The 26,398-nt window shown below is 41.1% G+C and overlaps 1 protein-coding gene across 1 annotated transcript; it reads left to right on the top strand.

The window, feature by feature from the left end:
- Positions 1-7,503: 7,503 nt before the first annotated feature.
- Positions 7,504-23,677, top strand: VCPIP1 (valosin containing protein interacting protein 1). Its single transcript, XM_066180480.1, has 3 exons — positions 7,504-10,380; positions 15,400-15,486; positions 18,459-23,677. The coding sequence occupies exons 1-3, from the start codon at positions 7,692-7,694 to the stop codon at positions 19,328-19,330; spliced, it is 3,648 nt and encodes a 1,215-aa protein (XP_066036577.1). The 5' UTR covers positions 7,504-7,691; the 3' UTR covers positions 19,331-23,677.
- Positions 23,678-26,398: the final 2,721 nt, after the last annotated feature.

The following is a 26,398-nucleotide window of genomic DNA, read 5'->3' on the forward strand; positions in this document are numbered from 1 at the left end:
TCACTGAGAGAAAATAGGTGACCATATTGGGCTGGCATTGTCAAACATTCCTAATATGCAGAATGTTCTGCAAAGCAGAATTAACACTCTTGCAGTGTTCTCCTTATATCCCCTTAATTACATCTTTCTGCTTTGGTATCATTAGATTTTTTTTCCCCATCCTGCTTTCTGTTCGGTGATTTGGTTTAGTGAACTTTTGCCTTGTGGGTTTTTGTTTTGGTTTTTTTTTTGGGGGGGGGGGTTTGTTTGTTTGTTTTTGTTTTTGGTGGGGTTTTTGGGGGGGTTTTTTTTGAGTTTTGGGGTCAAGGTCATTGTTTAACTGAAGTGATTTTTCTTCACTTTACTATTCCTTAGATCGAGATGGCTTGGGCACATGTAACCTCAGACTTTTTCTGAATGATTTTTGATTTTTACTTCCTTCTCATGCAGTATTATCTAGAAATTATCTAGAAATGTGGAGAGTTCCAAAGATGTCTTTCTTTCACTCTCTTGTTATTTCATCAAGTTGTGCAACTTGTTTGATACTTTATTTTACTCATCTAGATTTGCTCAGATTACAATCTAGAAAGCCTTTCCCTCAGGATGCCTGACATTCTCTGTATCGACAGAATCTCTCTCAAACTGTCTCCTGCTGTACCTGCAGATAGCTCTTAGTCTGAGTAGTGAGCTTGACCTTAGAATGATTTTATTTGAAAACCTCTCCTTATAATTTTATCTCCTGAATCATCCTTATACAGTGCTCTACAGTAAAGTCACACCATAAGGACGATCTTTCTTCTGCAATTACTTGATCCATTGGCATGATGAGTTCCGGACCACAGAACAGGCACTCGTTCTCAATGTGCAAATCACGGTGTCCTGTCATACTCCAGCACAAAATGTTCTTCGAGACCAGCATCTGTCTTGTGAACCACCACGCTTGCTAGGCAAATGAGCGGCTAAGCAGAGCTCGTCCTGCTTATTTGCTGCGGTGTACAGTCATGGAGGATGTTCAGCAGCTGGACCTGCTGCTTTTCCTTACTTGGTTAGTCAGAAAAAAGGCAGCAGAGTGACAAAGTAGCGGTGCCTTACAGCACTAATGTCTCATCCGTGTAGCTCACCACTTCCCGGGATGCTGGGAAGGTTCCCTTGGAAGGTTCCCTTGGTGAGCTTCTGCTGACACCTGCTGCCAGAGCCGAACGCAGCACAACAAGGCAGGGGGAAGGCAGCGTCCTTCCCACGGGATTCTTGGCCTGGAGCTTTGGATTCGAACTAACAGCGTTGAATGGAAAGAGGTAAATGCCATACAGTTTTTATGGAAATAAGTTATATAGACCAGAAATGGCAAAGACCCCAGGAGCAATTCGGTGGGATTTTTTGTTTTGTTTTGTTTTGTTTTGTTTGTTTGGTTTTGGTTTTTGTTTCGTTTCCGATAAAATTAGTAAAGGACAAGAGTTAATTGAAAGTCACTTTATACATTTTCCATGATAGAAGCCAATGAGTTTATAACAGGAAAACACTTCTCAAAGACAAAGACAAAAAAAAATTAACTTTTTAAATAGATGGTACATCTTCATTGTTACTGTGAGTAGTTTTACATCGGATGCAAGAAAAAGCTGCTCTTCAAAGAAATTCCTGCCCAGTAGTAGGCACCTGTTTCTTTGGTTTTGCAAACCTCCTTTTCGCTTATTTCAGTACTTACAAATCACATGAAGACAAGGAAGTGTGATAGAGGATGTCACTTACTGGAAGGTTATTAGTGAACTGCAATGAGTTCATGAACACAAAAGATGTAGTTTAGACCTGTATAGCTGTATAAAGAATCAAGAACCTTCTGAGGTATCTGAAAACTAGAGACTATTAGAACATTTGGCTACTAGTGGTAAGGCTGTTTGTGCATGTTGGAAGGTGGGATATTATGCTCAGCTCAGTTGCCAAAGGACAGGGCAGCAAACTAGTTGGAAGCGTTCATCTGGTTTCAATTTGAACTGTTATAACATCTAGTTTAAAAACCCTCAGGAGAAAATTTAAGGATAGAGTGGCTTTGTTTGCTTTTCTTTTTTTTCATCTTGTTGATCCATTCTCACCATTTTCTACTTGTGTATCAGGTTCTCTCCTCTGTCTTCAACTTTGAAAAACACAGGCTCTCAACCTGTGAAATACTTCCAAATTTGAAGCATAACTGCAAGGCAGGCATCACTGCTATGTGCTCTCTGTAAGAAGCATTTGATGTCTTTGTCCCCCATTTATATCCTTGATTTGGCAATTCTTCTGTGCTGGAAATGCTGTTCATTCTTTAAACTGGGTATTTGCAGAGAGAATTTCACTCAGGACCAGACAGTTAATTGGGACTCTTAAATACATGGGACTGTTACACAGATTTAAGTAAACCTTTAACAGCAGATGAGATCAGTGACTGCATACCCTGTGAACATACAAATCAATAGGGCAAGTGTGTTAGTTGCTCAACCTATTGTATTTTGATGCATTTATCTTTTAGTGTAATGGAATTGTACCATTCGTTCAATTTGTATTTGACAGAGCACTATGGAAAGCAGATAAACATTCACAGTAATTGCCATTGAGGCTTCCATATAATCAGGTTACACATCTAAGCTAATAACACTTACAATCTGCTTTTTTTTATAACGGTCTACTGCTCTAAAGATTGATTTTCTATTGACAGTTCCTGAACACTGACAGTCCCGATGAATCCATTTTGTTTGCCAGTTGTGCTGACATCAATTTGCAAAGCGATATTCAGAGTAAAAAAATATGGGGCCTTAGCCTTGCAGAGGAGTTTGCATGTGAAATCAATTTGAAATATTTTCAAGATAGGGCCTCAGAACCAGATTTTGAGCCAAGAAATAAAAGGAAAGCATAGGTAAACAAACCCAAACCAGTGTTGAGCAGCTTGTCTTAGATGCTGAGATTGACCCAGCATGAGAGTCAGCGGCAGAGCTGTTCTTACTGGACTAGGCTGTACCTGAACCACCATTGGGAACATTGATTTTGCTGCAGCAAAGCCTTTGAGCAGGTTATTTGTACGGTTGTAATTAGTACCAGAACCTCTGCTCAGTGTTTCACTTTTCATGTTGTTTTCCTAATGCATTCTTTTTTTTGCTAGCACACATTCCACACGCTGAGCAGCCCAAATCTGGTCTCGTGTAGGAATGACATCAGTGTTAACAGGGAGCATCTAAATTTCTGAACCTGGTGCAATGGCAGCAGTTCAAGCTCTGACTCTGTGAAAGCACTGAAGGAAAACGGGTTTTTGTTGTTTTTTTTTTTTTTTTTTTTTTCATTTTGGAGGTCATTGGAAGGCAGTAGAAGAGGGATATGGAGGTTATTCAGTTGGATGTATCCAGGACAAGAGTTACCAATCCAGGTCCCCAGGATAAGTCAGGTGCTGTTTTCTAATTGCCATTGACTAACTATTAATTAACCCGGAGGTTCATGAAAGCCCAAGTTGCTCAGTGGTCATTCCTGTCGTTCCAGAACACTGCTGGGCTGCACGCTGCCTCTGAGGAGCAGGAGATGAGGAGGCCTGTGACCAACATCCCTCTGGAATACCGCAGGTAGCATGGTGGTGAGCGCTTGGGCTTTTAACAGCACCTGGTTAAGTGATGGGCAAAACAAAATTCGTAGTTCAGCAGTGGTCAGGAAGGGAGTGCCAAATTGGCTTAGCAGGAGTAAGCAGAGCCCACATGACACTCAAAGCTGCTCTGTGCAGTGGAGCACATGCTTTTGTTCTTTCCATGTAGCTGGTACTACTAATAGTACTTATGATATCATAAGTACTATCCAGTTGTGGGTCTACACATGTTTTTCAGATGCTAGGTTGTCACATCTAAATAAAAAATGTTGCATTCATTGTGGGCTGTGATGGTATTGCCATCTTCCCTCTAGCTCACACTTTTGTTTTTTCTCCTCATTTCTTGAGTGCACATGTAGAGAGCTTTCAGAGCCAGGTCAGGCTAAACTGCTAGTCTTGCAGGCTAGGCAGGATCAACTCTGCAAGGCTTTCAATGAAGAAAACACCAGATTTTAGCTATCCTGTCTGAAGAGCATGCTGAGGTGTAGCTGAAGGCTGATAATAACATTCACTTCTTCATGACACAGACCATCTTCTAGTTTATCATGAGCTGTTCTTTGGCATGCTGCACAAGCCTTTTGTTTCTGTTAAGCTGTAAACTTCTGTCATTGCTCTTTCAAGGAAACAAGTGCCTCTGAAAAATAATTGCTTTGACCTAGGAATGACCCATTTCCTGAGGGTAAATGACAAAGAAGAGATGGAATAGCACTGGGTGAAGATCAAACTGAAATTTTTACATCTTCCATCCTGGGCCTGAAATGAATGCCTGGTATTTTGACTGTCAGTGCTTGGTTCTCATCAACGAAGTGGCACGAGTTCAGGTATGTCCTGTTGCTGACAATTAATCACTCTTCTGACCCATTACAAATAGATTTAACTTTGCAATCAGTGTGATCTTCAATCCTACTTTCTTGACTGTGATGTTGTTGTTTGCCTGTGAAAATAGCATGACGCAGTGATCTCTGGTGGGACTGATTGCTACAAGCTGCAGGGTACTTACTAACAAGGCAGACACTGTATTTCCTGAATTTTCCTTCAAGACTGCTTAAAGATTCAGCTATTTGTGTAATCTGTATTCAGTGATACAACACAAAACTTCCTTATCCTGTTTGCCAGATACAGTGTATAAAGCTTGTAAATAAAGATGCATTTAATTTGCATAAATTATTAGTTTGCCAGAGAAGTGTGATTTTTATCAAAGATTCTGTAATGAAAGTTTATTATTGCAGAAATTGCTTGGGCAATCAATCATGATCATAAGTCTGCATATAGCTGGAAAACTTATAAATGTAATTCATCAAAAACATCCACGTTAATTAGGGTCAAGCCACCATAAAAGATAGATTCCTCCACTGAATATAATTTATCAGTGAAATTAATGTAAGGAATAGAAAGGAGAAATGTTTTTGACTTTACAGTCAGAGTGCTTTCACAAAAACATCTGGTTGAAGAAGTAAACAAAACATCCTAAGTCCCACTGGCTTTGACAGTACAAGTGAATTATTGCACCAGGGTGCTCCCTGTTATTGACTACAAAGTACTATTAAATGGTAACAGAAGTGTTTCTTTCCCATACGTGAAAAATTGGATTGCTCCAGAGGCCAGTGATGTTACAGAAAAAATTCTTTGACATTTCTTCAAAATGCAGGCCGGGTTAGCACAGGATTGTCACCGGCTGATGCCCTGAATGGTGCCCATTCTCAGTAGCTGCCACACAGTTTCACAGAGGACAGAGGCTTCCCTATTTGCATTTTTACTGCGTTCCCACTACTTATGAAGGAGAGACTAAGGAATGAATGGGTACAGACTGCTGATTTATCCCCAAGTACAAAGCACATTGGCAGGATTGTGGAGCTGGTGATGCTGCTACCTTACTGTCATACACATTAAAAAGTATTAGTAGCAGGCAAGAATGAAAATCTGTCTCATAATTTTCATCTTTTCTTCTTCAAACCTGCCACATATTTTAAAAGATCAGATAAAAAATTACACTGTGGAATGCATACATTTACACACACACACACACACACACACACACACACACACACACACATTTTCTGTGCTTGACAATTTACTGAAACCGAAAGGGAATGAGCATGCACAGCTCAGCTGCTGTCACTGGAAGGTGGCAGTGCTCAGTCTGTCACAGGGCCAGGCCCGGAGCCATTTTTTCCCTTAAGCCTGTGATAAAGCACAGAAACAGATTTTTTCTGTATGTATTAATCATCTGAATCTTTATAATTTAAATGTCAGATGCATAAATTACTTTTTACGGATTAATGAAAATGAAACATGCCCTTTGTATTGGAAAGTACAAGCACAATACTATCTCTCTGACACAATCTCTATGATTTTTATTCTAATTTTAGATCACTTGAGCGACTATAGAATAGGTGAGGCCTTGGGATGTAAATTCCAGGTGTTTTTTGGTAGAACAAGGGTGATGGAGGAGGGGGGAAGTGTTGTTGGTTTTTTTTTGTTGTTGTTGTTTTTTGTTTGTTTATTTGTTTTTTTGCCCTTGTGTTCATAGTGGTAGGTCACTGGTACTTGGAAATACCCTGTGAGGCTGCACCTTGTCCTCCGACATTGAGCTTTTGTTTTCCTTAATTTAAGAAGAAATCTATCTGGAATAGCTTTCAGAGAACAACTCCGTTTGCTGACAGTATCCCTCCTTGAGTTCTCCACATGAATACGCTGCCAGCCCACTGTAATTAGCTCGGAAGTTGTGAACATTATTCCGTTTCATTTTGGCAAAAGTATCATTTCAGACGGGCACTGGAGATAACGTAAGCGCCAGCTCCGTTCCCTCTTTATCTCCTTACGTAGCACCAGCTGGAGGGATCACTCGTTTTAACAGCTTGCTGTCGCGTCTCCTTTCGAGCCTTGTTTTGTCGCTATCAGCAGCCGGCAGCCGGGGAACACCTCCGCTCAGATAGCTCACCCCCCCGGTCAGGCAGCCCGCCGCGGCTTCTCGGGAATCGAAACCCCGGCGAGGCTGTGCTGGGCTCCGGACGCGCCGAGGAGCCCCAAGGGCAGGCACAGCCCGGCCGCCCCGCCCGGGCCTGGCTGTGCTGGCTGTCGGGGCAGAGGCTGGGGTCACAGCCCGAGTGCCCACGCCTGCAGGCAGCGCTGCCTGGCAGGGGGACTGCCTGGCAAGATACGCTGCCTGCCGTGCTTTTGGAAACCTCCGTGCCCGGGCAGCCCTCGGATTCCCCTTCAGCGGCACTGCTGAGGGGAAGACGGGGGGCCGCCCCCGCCCTGTCCCTTCCTGTCAGCCCCTTGCCGGCAGCAGCCTGTTGGAGCTGAGCAGCCTCCCGGCCCCGGAGCGGGGACTGGGAGGACAGGTGACACGGGAGGGAGCCTCGCCCCGGTGCTCCTGCGGGGCGTGAGCGGGCGAGGGGCGAGGGGCAGAGAAGCCCGTGTGCACGCGGGGTGGTCACTTGGGACCCGCCGCCGAGGGGAGCAGAGGAGGGATATACATAGATCGTCATCTCAAACCAGCACCCGAGGGGCAGAGAAAAGGGTTTTTTACACGTGGGGTGTCACCTCAGACCGAAACCCGAGGGAGACAGAACAGGAATGTACATGTGGGGTGCCATCTCAGACCCTACTCCCACCCACAGCGCTCCCGCAGGAAGCGCAACAAGCGCCGCCGAGTACCCTGCGCGTCCGTCCCGGCCCACCCGCCCGCGGACTACGCTTCCCAGCAACCTCGCGGGGGCTAGCGCCACCCCCGCCCTCCCCCTCTCCACCGCACGGCATCATGGTCTCTGTAGTCTCCCGTCGCACGTAGATCCCTTCCCTACACCGGGCCCTGGCGGAGAACGAAACTGTCGCTCCCGTCCGCCCCTGCGGCGCCGCGCGTGCGCCGCCGGCGTGGAAGTGCGCGAGGCCGCGGCGCTGCGGGCACTGAGGCGGCCGAGGGGCGGTGAGAGCGGCGGCGGCTTCCGCGTCGGGCGGGGGGTGGCGGGCGGCGGCGGGCGGCGCTCGGTACCGCACGGGCGGCACCGGCACCGGCGGCGTCTGAGAGGCGGCGGTCGTTATCCGGCGCTCAGGGAATGCGCCTGTGAGGGTGGCCGAGGAGCGGGTGCGGGTGAAGCCCGGGCGGAGCGGAGCGATGTCCCAGCCCCAGCAGCCGCCGCCGCCGTCCCCTCAGCAGCAGCCGCAGCCGCCGCCTCCGTCCGTCTCCAAGAAGCGAGACCGGCGCATCTTCTCGGGCACCTGCCCCGATCCCAAATGCCAGGCGCGGCTGTTCTTCCCGGCGCACGGGCCGCAGGGCAGCGGCAGCATCGAGTGCACGGACTGCGGGCGGCGCCACGAGCAGCGGCAGCTGCTGGCCGTGGAGGAGGTGACGGACCCCGACCTGGTGCTACACAACCTGCTGCGGAATGCGCTGCTGGGCGTCAGCGGCGCCGGCCCGCCCCGCAGGAACACTGAGCTCGTCAAAGTCAATGGCCTCTCCAACTACCACTGCAAGCTCCTGGCCCCCATCCTGGCCCGCTATGGGATGGACAAGCAGACTGGCAAAGCTAAGCTCCTCACGGAGATGAACCAGGGAGACATCTTTGACTGCTCCCTCCTGGGCGACCGCGCCTTCCTCATTGAGCCAGAGCACGTCGAAACCATGGGTTACGGGAAGGATCGCTCCGGCAGCCTCATCTACCTTCACGACACCCTGGAGGACATCAAGAAGGCCAACAACAGTCAAGAGTGCCTCATTCCTGTCCACGTAGATGGAGATGGCCACTGCCTTGTCCATGCGGTCTCACGAGCGCTCGTTGGCAGGGAACTGTTCTGGCATGCTCTCCGAGAGAACCTAAAGAAGCATTTTGAAGAGAATCTAAGCCACTACAAGGCGCTTTTCCATGACTTTATTGATGCTGCAGAGTGGGAGGATATTATCAATGAATGTGACCCTTTGTTTGTTCCTCCAGAAGGTGTGCCAATGGGCCTTAGGAATATTCACATCTTTGGTCTGGCCAACGTGCTCCACCGGCCTATCATTCTGTTAGACTCCTTGAGTGGAATGCGAAGCTCTGGAGATTATTCAGCAACATTCCTCCCTGGTCTGATACCTCTGGAAAAATGCATGGGGAAAGATGGCATGTTGAACAAGCCGATCTGTATTGCATGGAGTAGCTCAGGACGTAACCATTATATTCCTCTGGTTGGAATAAAAGGTGCTGCTTTACCTAAGCTGCCTAGGAAGCTACTTCCTAAAGCCTGGGGAGTTCCTCAAGACCTCATCAAAAAGTACATCATGTTAGAGGAGGATGGTGGTTGTATTATTGGAGGAGACAGAAGTTTACAGGATAAGTACTTGATGAGGCTTGTTGCTGCAATGGAGGAGGTTTTCATGAGTAAACATGGTATCCACCCCAGTCTTGTAGCTGATGTGCATCAATATTTCTACAGGAGGACTGGTGTAATAGGGGTCCAGCCCGAAGAGGTCACTGCAGCTGCCAAAAAAGCAGTGATGGACAACCGCCTTCACAGGTGCCTCATCTGTGGGGCTCTTTCAGAGCATCACGTTCCCCCAGAGTGGCTGGCTCCTGGGGGGAAGCTGTATAACCTGGCAAAAACTACTCACGGCCAGCTGAGGCCTGACAAAAATTACAGTTTTCCCCTGAACAGTTTGGTGTGTTCTTACAACCCTGTGAAGGATGTGCTGGTGCCAGACTATGGCCTGAGTAATTTGACTGTTTGTAACTGGTGCCACGGTAACTTAATGCGTCGTGTCAGAGAAGATGGGTCTGTTTTGTATATTGATGGAGACAGAACTAATACTAGGTCTTCAGGTGGCAAATGTGGCTGTGGATTCAAGCATTACTGGGAAGGTAAAGAATATGACAATCTGCCTGAAGCTTTTCCTATAACTCTAGAGTGGGGTGGAAGAGTGGTGAGAGAGACTGTCTACTGGTTCCAGTATGAAAGTGACACCTCTTTGAACAGCAACGTGTATGATGTCGCCATGAAACTTGTTACCAAGCACTTCCCCGGTGAATTTGGTAGCGAGATCCTTGTGCAGAAAGTGGTCAACACAATCCTGCACCAAACTGCCAAAAAGAACCCTGATGATTATACCCCTGTAAATATCGATGGTGCTCATGCCCAAAGAGCTGACGATGTACAGCAAGGACAAGAGTTAGAGTCGCAACTTCCAACCAAAATAATTTTGACTGGACAGAAGACTAAAACTTTGCACAAGGAGGAGTTGAATATGAGCAAAGCTGAAAGAACTATTCAGCAGAACATTACGGACCAGGCTTCCGTAATGCAGAAACGGAAAAGTGAAAAATTGAAGCAAGAGCATAAAGGGCAGCCCAGGACTGCTTCTCCTGGGGCTGTTCGTGAGGGGCCCTCGTCTGCACCTGCTACACCGACCAAAACCCCGTATTCTCCAACATCTGCAAAAGAAAAGAAAATCCGAATAACCACCAATGACGGGAGGCAGTCGATGCTTACCTTGAAGTGCACTACCACCTTCTTGGAGCTCCAGGAAGGCATAGCGAGAGAATTTAATATTCCCCCATACTTGCAATGTATTCGCTACGGCTTTCCTCCGAAAGAGCTTCTGCCTCCCAAAGAAGGCATGGAAAACGAGCCTGTTCCTTTGCAGCACGGTGACAGGATTGCCATAGAGATCCTGAAGGGCAAGGAGGAAAGCAGGCAGGCTGCCTCAGCACACTCAGCCCATGCTGTGAAGCACGAAGATGTTGCTGTGACCAGTAAGATCTCGTCAAAGGATCTGCAGGAGCAAGTCGACAAGGAGATGTATTCACTCTGTCTTCTGGCAACGCTCATGGGTAAGGCTGACTCCGTGTTATTCTTCAAAATTGTGTTCGTAAGTAGAAGATAACGTGTTGCAAACCACAGTTATGTACACATCTCCCTTTTTCTTAAACCGTGGTTAATCAGGTTAATTCCCTTATTCCTTTATTAGAAGAACATTTAATATGCTGTCAGTGACTTTTAGAAATGTATATATGACATATATAAGATACTTGTTCTTCCTTTGCTGTAAAGTCGTCTTTTAAAAACTGCTGTCTAGCAATTTTTTTGTTAGAGGTGATTGCATTACTGTCCCGTCTCTCTGTTTTTCCTGCCTCTCACTAGGCACCCATTTGAAGTGTATGTGTGAAAGCTACAGACATTTTTTTTTCTACATCTCCCTCAGGTTTCAGGAAGTAAATTCAGAGCAGGAGTGAGAATGGGATGCTGAGTGTTTGCTCATGGGAAGTTTCAGGAACAAATTTTTACCCTTGTAGCAGGAGGAAATCCTGACATTTAACCCCACAGAGGGTTGTCTTGGCTTAAGCAAAAGAAAAATGCCTAAATCTGTTAGTTTTAAATGAAGATCTGATCTTTTTAAAGAGATGAGTAAAGTGTTATTTCAGAATATAAACAGAGGAGAAACTGGAAGAATCTAAACATGGATCTGAATTCCAAAGGTTGGACATAAGGTTGCAAAGCTATACTTATTAATTATCAGTCGTATAAATCTGACTGTGAATAATTCAAGACAACAAGACTTTTCTCAGGTGCCTGTGTTTTTTATTTTCCTTTTTGAACTCAGGAGACTTGGACCTCCGTTTGTGTATTTTGTTCATCGGGTTTCCTAGTTCTTGCTGCTTTCTGGCAGGAGCTAGAACTGTAATTATCATACATTCAGCTCTACGAACCAGTTGAATAGTCATGTTTACAGGTTTTTTTTTTTTGTGGGAGCCTTCTCTTTTGCTGGAGGGATTTGGTGTGGCTAAAGCATGTGATGTTTCAGAAACGAAACAATTACGTAATCACAGAGTGGTGTGTCAGAAGTTCAGCAAGCAGAACTTTGATTCTTTTCCAAGTGTGACTGTTTACTCCTGTGTCCTTTACAAGATAGTGTGCTGAATCACTACTCACCTCGTCACACTGACATTTACACCCCAGTTCCAAAGTGCAGGGAAAAGTTAGGTTTAAAAGTTGTCTTAATTTTGAGATGAAGCTTAAAACAGTGCTTTCCTGTCTGCAGGAAATACTGCCTAATTACTGACTTCAAAAAACTTTGGCATGCTTTAAAAACACCTTGGTTACTTCAGCATTGAGGTGTGTCATTATTTTACAGGTGCTTATCCATAAACTGTGAGCTGATCTTGCAAGAATGCAAGAATGACTTTTTGCCTTTGCTGTCACTGCTGTTAGATTCTGTTTTAAGAGCACTGGTTAGAATAGAATTTATCTCACCCTTCTCTGGCTGCATCCATTGTGCATTACTAATAGAAGTAAAAGCAGCAGCAGGTAATAAACCAATCAGTTGTAAAACCTTATGTGACTACTGAATAAGATGCTATTGTTATATCATCACTTTTCTCATTGTCTCTTCATTTTCCTTTAAAAATACTTGTGGGAGAAATCTAGTTACTAGACTGTTCACAATGGTGATTTTTCAACAGATTAACAAACTTCTTAAGTCCTTGCACTTCCTTAAGGGTGGCAGTTCCTCAAGGTGGCATATTCAGCCTTTTTGGGACAAGAAGCCTTAGTTCTACTCAGCAACATTTCTGTACTGCTAAAAACTGCTGCAGAGGTCTAACAGCCAGCTCTGTAATGTTGTTCTGCTGAAAACATTCCTGTAATGCAGTGAGATTAGAATGTGTAGAGGAGAGATGCTGTTGAGATAGCTCATTGGGCCAGACACACTTTCCCCCAATGCCTGTAAGTGGAAGTGTGTCTTCAAACATCCATAATTATTCATTCTGTGTGCTTAAAACATTTCCTTTCATACAGAGTCTCCTGTAGGCTGAAATATTTTTCTTATTTCAGCTACTAGAATTTTTCTTTTCTGGTCTCAGCTACTTATTAGAATTTTAGATCATGTTCTGTAATTTTTCTGTATATAATTTTTAAAAAAGCCCTGGGAAATTAAATACTGTAATTTCTGGACCAATTAACATATTATGCATGATTTTTTGTAAAGCTTTCTTTTTTGTTGTTGTTGGTTTTTTTGGTTTCTTTTTTTTTTTTTGTTTTTGTTTTTTGTTTTTTAGCTCAAAATACAGAATTCTATAGGGAAATTACTAAAGGAATTAAAAATTTTCATTAACATATTTATAATATTATATTTTAAACCAGATTTAATTACACTCACGGAGAGGCACTCTGAATATGTGCAAGCCAGATATGAATTCATTTTGAATGGTTTGTTTTTCATTGATGAACTCATCCATACACAAGGAATCAAAGTAGCCAGGTTTCAATTTAATGTGCTATTTGATTCTAGGATTTTCTTGGAATTAAACAGCTTGCTTTGAAGCCAGCTGTACTTCCCCATAACATATGTTATCAGTTGAGTTTTTTATTTGTGATGCACTTTGTGTGTTCTCTCTGCTGTCTGAAGTGACAGTCCTGGCCTTGCAGCAGCTGCAGGCTGATGTGTACCAGCGAACAAGGCCTGTTTGTGGTAGGACAGCCTGGATTTGTTCCCATACCTTAATGTTCTGGGCTTGGGGTCTGGTCTGAGGAAGTGTGTGCTGGAGTAGGAACAGTATAATCTTTTTGATAAATGCAATGTCTTGAGGGAGTTTTTAATCTAATTAAATGATCATCCAAATTAACTTGTGACCTATAAACATCTCGCTACCATGGCAAACAAATTCAAAACAGACGGTAAAACTCCACTAGCAACAAAAGTGTGCAAACCTCAAGTGTAGTTTAGTTGAGTCACACACACTAGTTCCTCTGATCTGGGAAAGTCCAGTTGTAACTGTGGGCTTTTTTGGTCTTCCAGTGGGAGACGTCTATCAAAACAGTGTCATTAGTTTGTGTTTCTTTCAGTGGCTGATGCTTTTGTATTGTGAGCCCTCTCTCTGTGCTTTCCTGCATGTAGTACTTGTTAGTGTTGCATAAAAGGCTGTCTAAACAGTGATGCTTCCCTTGTGCAAGGCCTGAAAAATCGAGTCCACAGCAAACAGGGAATCTTTCCTTGGAAAATGTCAGTAGTTCTAAAACTGGGCTTCTTATTGAAGTCCAGTGGGTGTCTTGTGGAATGAAAGGGAGCCCTTCAAATAGTAATGGATTGCTCGATGCAGGAGTAAAGGAGTCCTTAGTATGGAGTCCTGCTGCCTGTGGGCGCTTCAGGCTTCAGTGGGCTGACAGCTGTATTCCCTTACTTCTCAGTGCAGTGGTCATTTGGATTCCTGTGGGCAGGGTTTAAACCATCAGGAAGGCTTGGAAGAGGCACAGCAGTGATGCTCTGGTGACGCTGTGGATAGGGAAGAGCATTTCAAATTGTCTCTGAGAGTAAGGACACAGGTAGCAGTGACAAAACACTTCCTTCAGTAGATCATGGAAAATAAGAAAGAAGAGCAGTTGGTTTATTATATTACTTGGCTGTTCATCTTGGAAGCGAAGGCCAGATTTGTGAGCTTGATGTGCAAATGAATGCAATGAGCCTGAGCATAAATGATTTGAAGGAATGCTTTCAAAACTAATCAGATTATATAGGTCTCCTATAACATCCAAAGACAGAATGTGGTAAATGTGCCCTGTACCTTTGTAAAGAGAATCAGGGCTTGAGTAATGCCTGAAGTGGATAGGTGAGTGACAGTTGTGGGGAAGCAGATGAGCTGGGGAGCATACAGAGTCCTGTGCCTTCTGTGCTCTTTTATTTTATTTTCCTTATAGCAGCAAGCAAAGACATATTGGTGAGTTATATTTTACAGCCTCACACATTCTGGCTATCTCTATCCAAGTAGTGCAGCCAGTTAACTATAGCTGAAGATCTGCATTTTTCAATTTTAATAGAAGTTTGAGAGATGTGGTTATTGAGATTTCAATCCCTACAGAAGGGGGCAATTTCTATCTAAAGTATCTTGATATGTTCCCTGAATATTTGATGGAAATTGGGAAAAACATTTTTTTCTGAAAATGTGTATGCACTGTCGTTGTTTCTGTATCAGGAGACTAGAATATATCAGAATTTTCTGTTTGTACTGCTTAGACAGCTACAGCACGTGTCACTTCTCTGAAGCAGGTAAGTGGTTAGCAAAATAAGGAAGAGAGTATAGGCAAAATGCAGATCTGAACTGATTGAGCAGGTGCTGTTAGGTCACTTGATATTCCATCACTGTAACCCAATTTTTCTGTTCTTTATATTCCTTTCCTTGTGTAGTCTAGGTTGTTGTTTTGTTTTTTTTTTTTCTCTCCATGGCATTTAAAGTTGTCACATTTCAATGCCATTTTTGGCACTGTTGAGGAGCACTGGTTATACAGGACTACTGGGGCCTCGTGGTTGGTATTTTGTTTCTAACTCTCAGGAAAAGCAAGGTGCAGACACAACTTCTGTGCAGCTGCCTGGGTGGACGTTTGTGTCTCAGCTGCAGTGTTAAGTCTGCAGCGTAGCAGCTGTGAAATTGAGCTCTGATTTTTGAGAAGGTGTAGGAATATAGAATTGAGGTTTTAATGAGCAAGGATATGTGCTTGAATTTTGGAAGTGTGTCAGTAATTTCCTAGTTTAATGTTGAAAGCAGAGGTAGGAAGGGAATGGAGACTCATGTTTAGGGCCTGTCAAAGAACCAGGAGCTGCACCTTGGATCAAATCAAATTTGGGAATATTTGTACTGGAACATGTAGGATATTTGACTGCAGACAGTGATATGTTTTTCTGAAAGACTTTCAATGTCCCAGGCTCCTGTTCTGTGCATTTGCAATCAAAATTCAAATTCTTAGTTGCATAGAAGAGAGCAAGGACTCAACTTTTGATTTAAGGAGTTACATTTTCAGCCACTGTCTATAATATGAAAATACAGCTGTGTAATTTTAATGTTTGTGTTTGATTTTTACAGGAGAAGATGTTTGGTCTTACGCCAAGGGGCTTCCTCAGTTGTTTCAGCAGGGTGGAGTGTTCTACAGCATAATGAAGAAAACAACAGGTATTTTTTTGGTTTTGTTTTTATTCCTTCCTTCCTCCATTTCCAAATCCTGAAAATTGTGAATTGGTATTGAGTCACTTGTAAGCATAAACATATATATTTTTTTATTTATTACTGTGGTAACTTTTCATTCTTATAATATTTGAGAACTCCTCATGCTCCCTCAGACAGACCAAGATGAGGGAATCTGCCTAAACCTAATTCATGGAACTTAAACCTCTTATTTTCTGAAATTTCCACTTCCTGAATTGTACAAACAACTCTTTTTTTTTTTTTTCCCTTAATGACTATATGACCAAAAAAAGTCAACTGATTATTTCTTTTTTGTTTTCTTAATTTTTTTCTCCTGTAAAGATCAAACAACAACAAAATCATAGGATCTATTCCTGTTACTTTAAGATGCTTACTGGAGAAGGACCTTTCTTGTCTGCTTCTTAGTAGATATTTTGCGTGGAGTACTGTATGTTTTAAATTTAAATGGTTGGTTAAATTTGTTTTTCATATTCCTAAGACTGATGTTCAAAAGCAAAACTATCCATCACCTTCTTGAATTGCTGAATGTTGCATCTTGGGCTCTGTGCAGAATAACCAAGCAAATAGAGTATATTTGATTTTTAGGTGGCTTTACATATAGTGCCTACAAAGAATAGCAACTATTTCTTTGGAGAAGGAAGTACTAAGGAGTTATTTTCTCTTAAAATTTATTTTCTTAATGAAATCTTTGCATTCACAGTTTAGCTCTTGTGGTTTCAGCTATTACGATGGTTCCTTTGCTGCTTTCTTGCTGTATGATTTTTTCTTAGGCGGTTTTATCAACCTTAACTTTATCTTACTTATTTCTGGAAATAAATTGAAGTGTGTAACATACTCAATGCCCACTACCTCTCACTGAATTATTAGCCTAGATAATAGAGTTAGCATGCAAGTATCTTACATCTGATCTGTTTCCTTTCAGTTTTCCTTCTTTTACTATGTCTGTACAGTAATGAGTGGTGTGGTGTTTGTGGAAAGTGAATCAGCTTAAACAGTGCCTGATGGAAAGAGTATTTTTGACCAGTTAATGGCTAGCCTGAAATGAATCTAAGGAATTGTAACCCAACTCACCAAAAATGTCTGATTTAAGCCATTTTTCCCAGCTTACTGTGTAAAAAATAAGGCTGTAGGAGATGATAGTGTAAAATGCCTGCATACAAAGAAGTGCAAAAATTTCAAATACAGACTGTCTTGGTAGGTACAATTCCTATTTCAGCATTAGCACACTTCTACAATTCCAGTGGGCAACAATCTGACTCATCTTCTCAGTTTAAGAAGGTACTTACCTATTTGTAATTTTTTAGGTAATGTAATAATGCACCTATCATCCTGGAGCTTTGGAACAAAGCTGTGAAGTGTAGGTACTGAAGTGTCTGTGAGGTGTAGGTACTGTTAATCAATTGAAACTTGATTTAATAGATCTTGTTTAGGATCTTGCTTTGAGATTTCAGTATTGCAGTTTCAGAGGCAGTTTTTGTGAATCACAGGAGTTGTTGCAGTTCCCTCTCTTGCAAATGAAAGTTGAGCTGCTGAATTATGTACTTAAAATCCGTTCTTCGGGCTAAGTTAGACAGGTAGGTGTTTGAGGTTAAATTTTGTTCTGCATTTTGGCTGTTAGGTTATTGGTTCCCATGGATATGCAAAGAAAGGAGCTACATGTCTGTAGCTCACAGAATAAAATCTTATTTGTAGGTCCTCTGCAACTGTGCATGTGTGAATCAGAAGCTGTGGGGGATGAGTGAGATTGATCAGTAGGTTCATTAGTATGAAAACAGTTCAATAACTTATCAAATTATTGAATGACCTTTTCCACTGTTGCCCAGAATACTCATTTTGAAACCACTGTATTTGGTAACACAGAAATAGAATGTGCTTGTTGTGTTTCTTCCCTTCTGAATAATTTCTGGTGGTTTTCTTGAAGAATTTTGAGAATGAGAGGAAAAACCCTGACAATTTACCTGTTCCTGGCACCTTTTAAACTGTGTTGTTTTCATTGTAGCTCTCCATGCATAGCTGATGGAACTAAAGTGAAGAGAATGGTTGCAGCCAAGTTTTCATCTGCAGATAGCTTTTAAGTCACAGAAAGCCACCATCACTGAAGTGATACCTTACTGCTTTTACCACAGCCTGCATGGGACAGAGTTGAAAGAGTTATTTTGTGTTTTATGATGATAAACTGTAAAAAATGAACGTTGTCCATTTTTTGGCACACAGAAACTTCAGAACTTAAAATTTTCTAGTGAACTCTCAGTTTTAACAGATTGGTCAAATTGTAAGTGGGACAATTAAACAAACAGCAGATGAAAAATGTTATACCTTATGTTTGTTTTGTAGAGGTTAATGGTTATAATCTCCAGGACTACTAAATACAGTAAGCTTAAAACACTTCTGTTAATCTAACAACACTTCCTCTCAGAGAAGAAGACAAAATAGCAAATGTGAAATTCCTCAGGCTTAGCAGCAGTTAGGCAACCAGAAATCCTACTACAGTTCTAACTAGTATGGAAGTAGTCCTAAACAGTATTTCTCCAGATAATGTTTTGAAATGTTCTCCTTGTCAGTTTTCTGATTTTCATTTTTGATGGTTTGGTTTTTTCTGGTTTTGGGGGTGTGGGGTGGTGGTAGTGCTTGGGTTTGGCTTGTTTTACATTACTGCAAGCATAGAACTGCAAGTCGTAGCAGTGTGGTGATTTTATCGTGTAATAGTACAGTGTTGTCTCTTCATCAGAGTCATCATAAAAGGTGGCAGCATTTTTGCAGCATACTGTGGTTGTTATTGTATGGCATAAAAGCCTAAGTTTTTTTTCTTCCACAGTAGTAACTTTTAGTGTTTGATTTTACACACTTGATTCAGTAAATTTAAATGCAGTAATTACTGTGTGTTCAGAGCATGCCTTAAAATATGTTAGCACTTTGAATAACTTTTCCTATCTTTATAGGTTTGGCTGATGGCAAGCACTGCACTTTTCCACATCTGCCTGGTAAAAACTTTGTTTACAATGCAGCAGAAGACAGATTAGAGCTGTGTGTGGATGCTGCTGGGCACTTCCCCATCGGTCCTGATGTTGAAGAGTTGGTTAAAGAGGCCTTAAGTCAAGTGCGAGCAGAAGCTACGTCAAGAAGCAGGGAAGCAAGTCCTTCACATGGAATGCTGAAGCTGGGTAGTGGTGGAGTAGTGAAAAAGAAATCTGAACAACTACATAACATAACTGCGTTTCAAGGAAAGGGTCATTCCCTAGGAACTGCATCTAGTAGTCAACAACATGATCAAAGAGCCAGGGAAACACCACTTTTAAGAAAGCATAGCACAGAAACGGACTTCAGTCCTTCTGCTAAAATTGAGCCTTCTGTATTCACAGCTGCTTCTGGTAACAGTGAGCTTATTCGAATTGCTCCGGGAGTTGTGACAATGAGAGACAGCAGGCAGCTTGACCCCACTTTGATTGAGGCACAGAGAAAAAAGTTGCAGGAAATGGTCTCTTCTATTCAGGCTTCAATGGATAGACATTTGCGGGATCAGAATACAGAGCAGTCAGCATCAGTTGATGTATCCCAAAGAAAAGTAGAGGCAGTGAGTTCAACAGCTAAAACTGGGAGCTTTCAGGCTGCCTTACCCGAATCATTCTCTGCACCAGGTGGTACTGAACACTTGAATACTGAATCAACTGATGGTAACATGGTGAATTCTGTGGGAACAACATTCCCTGCAAGGTCTAAAGCACAAAAGGGAAATTCTGTTGAGGAGCTTGAGGAGATGGATAGTCAAGATGCAGGAATCACTAATGCAACTGAGCCAATGGATCACTCTTGATAGGTTAAAATCTAATAAGGGTAGAAGAAATTACTGTTCAAATGTAATGTTTATTGGCTGGGCCACACAAAATGATTAGTTATTAAATCTTGTATGTATGTCAAAGATTATATCATCTTATTCAGTGCATGATGAGCATGTGATTGGCAATAGCTTTCAATATTACCATACTGCTGCCCAGGCTGGCTCTGTTACCTGTAAATTAGTTATTAGGAAATGCACTGAGATGAATATCTGCTGTACATGTGGGTTCTTGAAAATTCTTTGTAATTTTTAATTTCTTAAAAGTCTTAGAATTTAAGCCCATGCAAGGTTCTTACCATGCTAGCTTAAGGCTACCAGAAGGGCTAGAACAGGCAAAACTAGAAACATGGCAAAGTTAATTCTGTCCCAGGTACTTAATTCCAATAAAAAAACACACTATTATCATAAATTAGACATAAATTTCAAAAAGTAACTGAAACTAAACTTCTGCTTAATTAGATAATGCAGCATATACAGTACTTTTAATTACATTTTGCTGGCACTTCTCCAATTTAATAACTTCTTCATTCATATCCTCCTCTCAGAAATCTTGGAATAAGTGTAACTTTATTGAACTGAAGTCTAAGTTCTCCTATTGTCAGTTAGAAAGCAAGTTAGAAAAAAAGGCCACATAGCATATGATGAAGATACATTGAGTGTGGTGTCTGAGCCAACACAACCGTTGTGGTGCTCTGTTGGTAGCATTTCCTCCCAAATACCAAACTGGCCAGGTGGTTGTGCGACTTTGGAGACAATTATGGGAGAGAAGCTGGCAATTGCAGCTAAGAGCAAATGTTCAATGGCAAATCCATTTCTTTTAGAAGACTTAGATTGCTAGCATTGGTTAGAAATGGCCAAAATAAAATAACAGCTGTCCTCTTAAGAGCAAATTAACAATTCATTGGAAGGAAATGACTCTAACACACATTATCCTAAAGTGTTTGGTGATAATTGAGCTTTTAGAAGCTCGCTGTTTACTCTGTGGGAACAAGGAATATGTGCTGTTTCAGTGTCTATAAAGACTACCCACCTCTCTCAGCCTCACTTCAGTTTGTGATGCAGATTTCCCTGCACCAGTGATAATAGAGCTGGTATCCACTTAAGTAGTGTGTTCATCAGACCTGTAGTGCTAGTTTTTAAGAAGCAGCCATTGTGCTTGCTCCCTAAGGATGGAATGTGTTTCTGATATTGCACTTTGCTTCCTATCTTCATAGTCGTTTAAATGCACTATTGTTGCTTCTTCTCATGGTAAAGTAACATTGAATGGATGAAAAGATGTTAATACAGGTTCAAAGGAATTAAGAGCATTTAAATACTGAAGTTTGTGTTTGTGCACATGTAGGTTTTTACCAGTTCACAAATGTGGTTTGTGTTGTATATGTTTGTATTCAGAAAAGTCTCCTCACTTTCTACATTTCTAATCACTTGAACAGTTCTAAGCGTTAGTATGATAAAATGTCCCATGAGGAAGGATTTATTTTTGTATGTAGAACTGAAATGAAGCAAGTCACTTAAAGAATAGCCCTTCTCTTTTGTCAAAGTAAATTAAAATGCCTCTGTTGGTTAACTTTTTATGTAGATGATGCAAATATTTTATGGTTTCATATGCTACTTAGAGGTAAAATAAAAAATATCACATTTTCACAAATAAACAAAAAATGTTAAGAGCTCAAATTGCTATCTGGTAAGTTAGCAATTTGGAAACTTGGAATGTATGAAGTAATTGGCTTGCCAGAACTGACCTTGCTGATGCACTGATTAACTGGCAGAGCTTATTCAATGAGAAACAGGATGCACATGCAGCACCTGGAAGCCTGCCAGGACTTCTGAAAACATTTAGCCTCCCATGAATCAGTCTAGCTCACTGAAGGCTACATCTATATAGAAAATGTTGAGTAGAGGCTTGTGCTTTGTCACAGTGTTAGAGAAGTATAGCAGTGACTTGTCCCTGGGAAAGAATTTCAATTGGGAGAGGCTGAGGGGGAGGAATCTCCTGGATCTCTTGAATTTTAGACCAGGTAACCAGTGTTTTGACAGTTTTAACCTTTTCTTTGGGAAAAAAAAAGTCTTCCTTGGCTGGAAAAATAATGAGCGAGCAGTGTATATGAAAGAACTTCAAGTTTGAAATAAATTGAAATATTTATTGCACATTGTTCTTATTTCAAGGAAAAATGCTTACTTCTTTCATGCCTTTCTGGTAAGACTGCAGAAGTTAGTGTGCCTTTTACTGTGTAAAGAGGAAGGCTTGGTTTAGTTTTGACACACTTCCCATTTCAGCAGTAATTTGACATTTTTCTTCTTATCTAAATAGACATAGAAACAGATAATAGCTCTGTTTGACTCACCATTAGTGTCATCTCGGGCCCACTCAAGTCGTGTAGATCAGAACCCTCCAGTTCCTAAAAGAAGATGGTCTCACAGGACTGGTAAAATGGTGTCAATCACAAGATCCACTGGTGGGAATTCTGGAAGGCAGGATTGTGCATATTTCTTTGCAGTGCTCTTACCTCACATAGATTTTTTTCATGCATTTAATATCAGTGGTTTTGAGAAAGATAGCTTTTGATACTCTCAAATGAAGCTAAGCTTCATCTACATGCCAGTGAGATGTGTGACTGTGCAGAAGAAGTGAAATAAAGAACACTGAAGTGTTAAGTTGGAACAGATGTTTCCTTTGGTTGCTGGCAGTGGGTGCGAATGTAAGTTCAGACAACTCTGTGTGCCTGTCTAAGGAGCACCAGTGTGCTTGTTAGAATTCCCTCTTAGAGTCAGGAAAATGCTGGTGGGGTACAAGGGCAGGGAAGACTTTGGCTCATTGTAGATGAGAAGATGTGTCAGTAGGACTTCTCAAATATCAAGAACGGTGCCCTTTTCTTGAAAAGTAAAGGCAACCAACCCAAATTCTTGCTACCAGATTGCCTGTGGAAAGAGGTTGCAGTTTTGAGTACCCACCTTGATTACTTTCTTGTCTGAAGGCCAGCGATCTTCTACACTGCATCTCATGGCAAAGAAGACGCATGAGAAAATCCTAAATGTTACTATGGCTTAGTATGTATAAGCCAAAGAAAAGATGATTACTAAAAATACAGGCCTAGTACAAAAATAAAAAGGGGAATGAGCTAGATTGCTCATGAGCATATGGGAAACCTTGGGAGAACAGATCAATGTTCCTGGGAAATGAAAGACTTTCACTACTTCAAATGGCTGGCTGCTTAGTAAAGTTGACTTCTTGATAGTGCTGTTTCTCTCTGAATTGTTTGCGTTTCAGTGAGGGAAAACAAATAGCAGACTTTCAAATGAAATCAAAGAAATGTATCTGGGATGTCTTCCCTGTTGAAGTCACAAAACAGCTGTGCGCGCTGTTGGCTTTGTGAATCCCGTATAGTTTACTAGTCTCGTGCTGGCTGCAAAATACAAGCTAGACATTGCTTCTGACAGAGTGCTCTAGCAGTGTCACAGAGGCACAGTGCCACAGGGCTGTGTGCTAACAACCCTGCCAGGCCAAAATGCTCGATTCACAATCTTTCCTAAAGTAGGATCTGTCGTCACTGTCACAGGGTTAGTGGAGTTGCTTGCTGCTTTTTTAATGCGCTGAAAATGCCAGGTAACAAAATTCTTGGTGTGTTTACAGTTGGGAGAGTGATGCTCGACCTGAGTTGTATGGAAAATGAATGATTTAAGAAGATGCCACTGTTATCTCTACATTTGTCTGGCTCCTATTTTTAAATATCAGAATCTACATGCTTTTGTAAAATAATAATGATATGAAGTTAATCCTTTTGTTTAAAAAAGCCACAACGGAGAGTTGTTTCTTTGTTTTGCTTGTGGATATCAGTTTAGCTTCATGAAGAAGTTGCTTAAGATCTTTAGAATGCAGGATTCCCTCTGAGCCCTTATGCCTGTGGTTGAGCAATAAAAGGTTGAAACAAGAGTGGTATTTTCAGAGTTATTTTACATTTGATGAGGATTATTGCCAAGAAATGAAAGAGTGCACTTTTAGGAGGGAATGCTATTTAAAATGTATAAATAGGAATTAAAATAGTGTATATATTTAGAAGAAAAACTTTTTAAAAAGTAAGTGCTTTACATGTTGAATTAAAAATAAATTAGCATAGAAACTATACCATCTTCACAGTACTGGCTGTTATGCAGCAAGGTTTGGTTTGTTTTATTTGTGATTGCTGTACTAATTATATTTGATTTTTTTATCTGTAATGTAACGATAGTGTATTATAACAGTATATAGTGTACTATACTACACTTCACTGTACAGTATTTGGAATTTTCTTTGATTGCTATATTAAAACTGTAAGTTAAAACATCTGCTGTGGTTTTATAAGGTGTAATTTTTATCTAGCCTTTCACACATTAGCTTGTTTAATTAATGCTGATTTGCCTACAAAATGAGTCAGTTGATTAATTTCTGCATTTTGAATATAAATTGCATTATACTTGCATACATGAATACTAGTACTGAAGTTGAAAAACTCGTACAATTCTTAGAAAAGTAAAATCTGATGTTATCCATTATCCTTTAGTAATGGTTCTTTTTAAAAAGATTTTTTTTTTGAGAGAAAAGCTCTTTGAGGAAAAAGTTGGAGTTTTTGACCTCATGCCTATTCTAAATATTTCATTGAACACATAGGACCTTTGAATTTGAGAGATTTCTGAACCATATATGTTTCATATATTTGAGACCAAAATTCAAGACCTGGATCTTCCTTTCAAAGTTATCATGAAGAAGATGTAGAAAAATGCTGACCAAGTCAGCATTTAAGATACCTTGCAATCTGTGATTTGAAACTTTGGTCAAAATGTATTTCAAAGCAAAATTTTAATGTGTGCATGTAATATTCAAGTATGAATAGTACAATTTGGAAGAATTAGGCTTTTGAAAATTTGGCAATACTCAAAGATGAACATATTGACAACTGTTTAAATTATCTCTATGCTTTTCCCACCAGCTACATGTGGTACTTTGTTTCACAAATTGGCTTTAATCAAAACTTCTGAGCTTAGAAACAAGCCATGAAACCCATCTGCAAAACTCTTGTGTTACTTCTTCCGGTATTTACTGAAAGGCTTTAATTCCAAGTGTGCTAGCATTAAAGCATTCTTTAAAATGGTGGGTGTAAATACACAGAGTTAATTTTGATTTTATGCCATATCATGAAGAATTGAAAATTATCCTTCAGAAGATTTGTATTTCAAAAGCTTAAATGCTTAATGCTAAGCTAGAAATTTGCTCATCTTTATTAATAGAGTGCTTATAATCTGAACCCAAAACAGTACTGAAATACATGAAGCAACAAAGGTAAGTCTGCTTTCAAAGTGTTTTCATTTTACTTCTGCAATTAATTGTACAGTCTTAATATCTGTCTAAATTTTTTATTTTGGATTGGAGTTGTTGGGTTTGGGTTGTTATTTGATGTTTGGTTGGTTTGTCTCATTTTTTTCTTATGCACATCCACAGCAAATCTGTTGTAACATCAATGTAAAACCCTGGCTTCCTCTCACCATAAAATTCCTCAAAATACAATCTTATCGCTAGGGCCAGGGTGAGAGTGAACTTGGATATTCATCAGCATGAGTAGTGAGTTATGGGAGGTGCTTTTGGTATTAGAAACTCAGTTCAAACGCCCTATTCTGATTGCAGAAGTTAATTAAAACAATGTTGCTTTGCTCGATGTAGAGGCTTTGATACAGGTTGGCTTCTACTGGTTTATGTAGTTTTGAGTATTTATTACTCAGAAATGGATAAAAGTTGATGTAGACTTGATGGCCAAGCTGACATTGCAGAAATCCTGTTGCTGCAGCTGGTTTGAAATGGATTATTTGGATTTGAATTAATTAAATTGATGCATACTGAGTTATTCTGGACATCTGTTAACAAAGAGGAATTAGGTTTCAGTGTAAGCATGACCTCTGTTGCAGTAACTTGCAGGCACTTTTAGAGGTTTCAGAAAAGCCTATTATTCTTTGTTCTGTTACTGAGAAACATTGATTATGAGATAGCTGCACAGACTTGTATTTGGACTTTATCCACCTCTATTTTTAAAAGAGTACCTAATTTTGTTTTCCGCTGGAAATAATACTTCTAGTGGCTTGTCTTGCTGGTAAATCTAATTTTACTTCTGAAGTGATCCTGTAGGTCTGGACTGGGTCTGTGCTATTTGGAAACTTGTATTCAATAAGTGAAAAATTAAAAGAAAGATGGCAGATGGAAGGAAGTTACCAGAAATTATAAGAAGGTTTAAATGGTGCTGTGGTTATTAGCCAACAGTCTGTGAAGTCTGGCTGCATGAAATGCACAGTCACTTCTTACAAACCCATAAGGGATGCTTCTAGCAACTTCTTTCAGAATAAGAAAACGTGATTTTATAGGCTACTTTGTCAAGTCAGTGTATAAGATTTTCTTTAAAACGATCTTTTAGATTGTCACGTTGTGTAAATGGCTACCTCCTGATCCTAAATTCTCCTTTCCCACGTGCATTTGTGCCGCCTCTGCAAATCCTCAAGAGGTCTCCCCTGACGCTGGGCTGCCTTTCCTGTTTGTTTTTCATCTGTCTCTTGAACTTCTATATCCTTTTTACCACGGATGCTTTTGCAAGTTTATTTTCCTCTGTTTATACTGCTCCTCTTAGAGACAGATAGAGGCAACAAATGATCGAATTTCATACAGATTAGCCTGATGTATAAGAAAACCTTATTACAAGCACAGAAACCTTACATGGCACAGAAAGGAACGAGGAGAGATTCCTGGGAGACGGGAGTACTTGCCTCCGTATTCAGGAGAAGGGAAGAAGATGCATAAGGTTTTATCAGTATTTCTAAAAAATTCACCTTGTCGTTTGGTAGGGCAACAATGTTATATGTTTCCATCTCCATGGTGGAACTTTAGAAGCTGCAGTGGCTCATTCCAAATCTGGGGATTTCCCTGAGATCCACCTTTCTTTTCTCCCAGAAGCAGAAGCTACCAAATATATACATTTCAACCCCTTGGGAGAAGAAGGGGTGAGACCTTACCACACATTCCCCCATGAT

This window comes from Chamaea fasciata, unplaced genomic scaffold, assembly GCF_029207755.1.
Source record: "Chamaea fasciata isolate MVZ Bird 193981 ecotype frontalis unplaced genomic scaffold, bChaFas1.0.hap1 SCAF_1, whole genome shotgun sequence".
Taxonomy (NCBI): domain Eukaryota; kingdom Metazoa; phylum Chordata; class Aves; order Passeriformes; family Sylviidae; genus Chamaea; species Chamaea fasciata.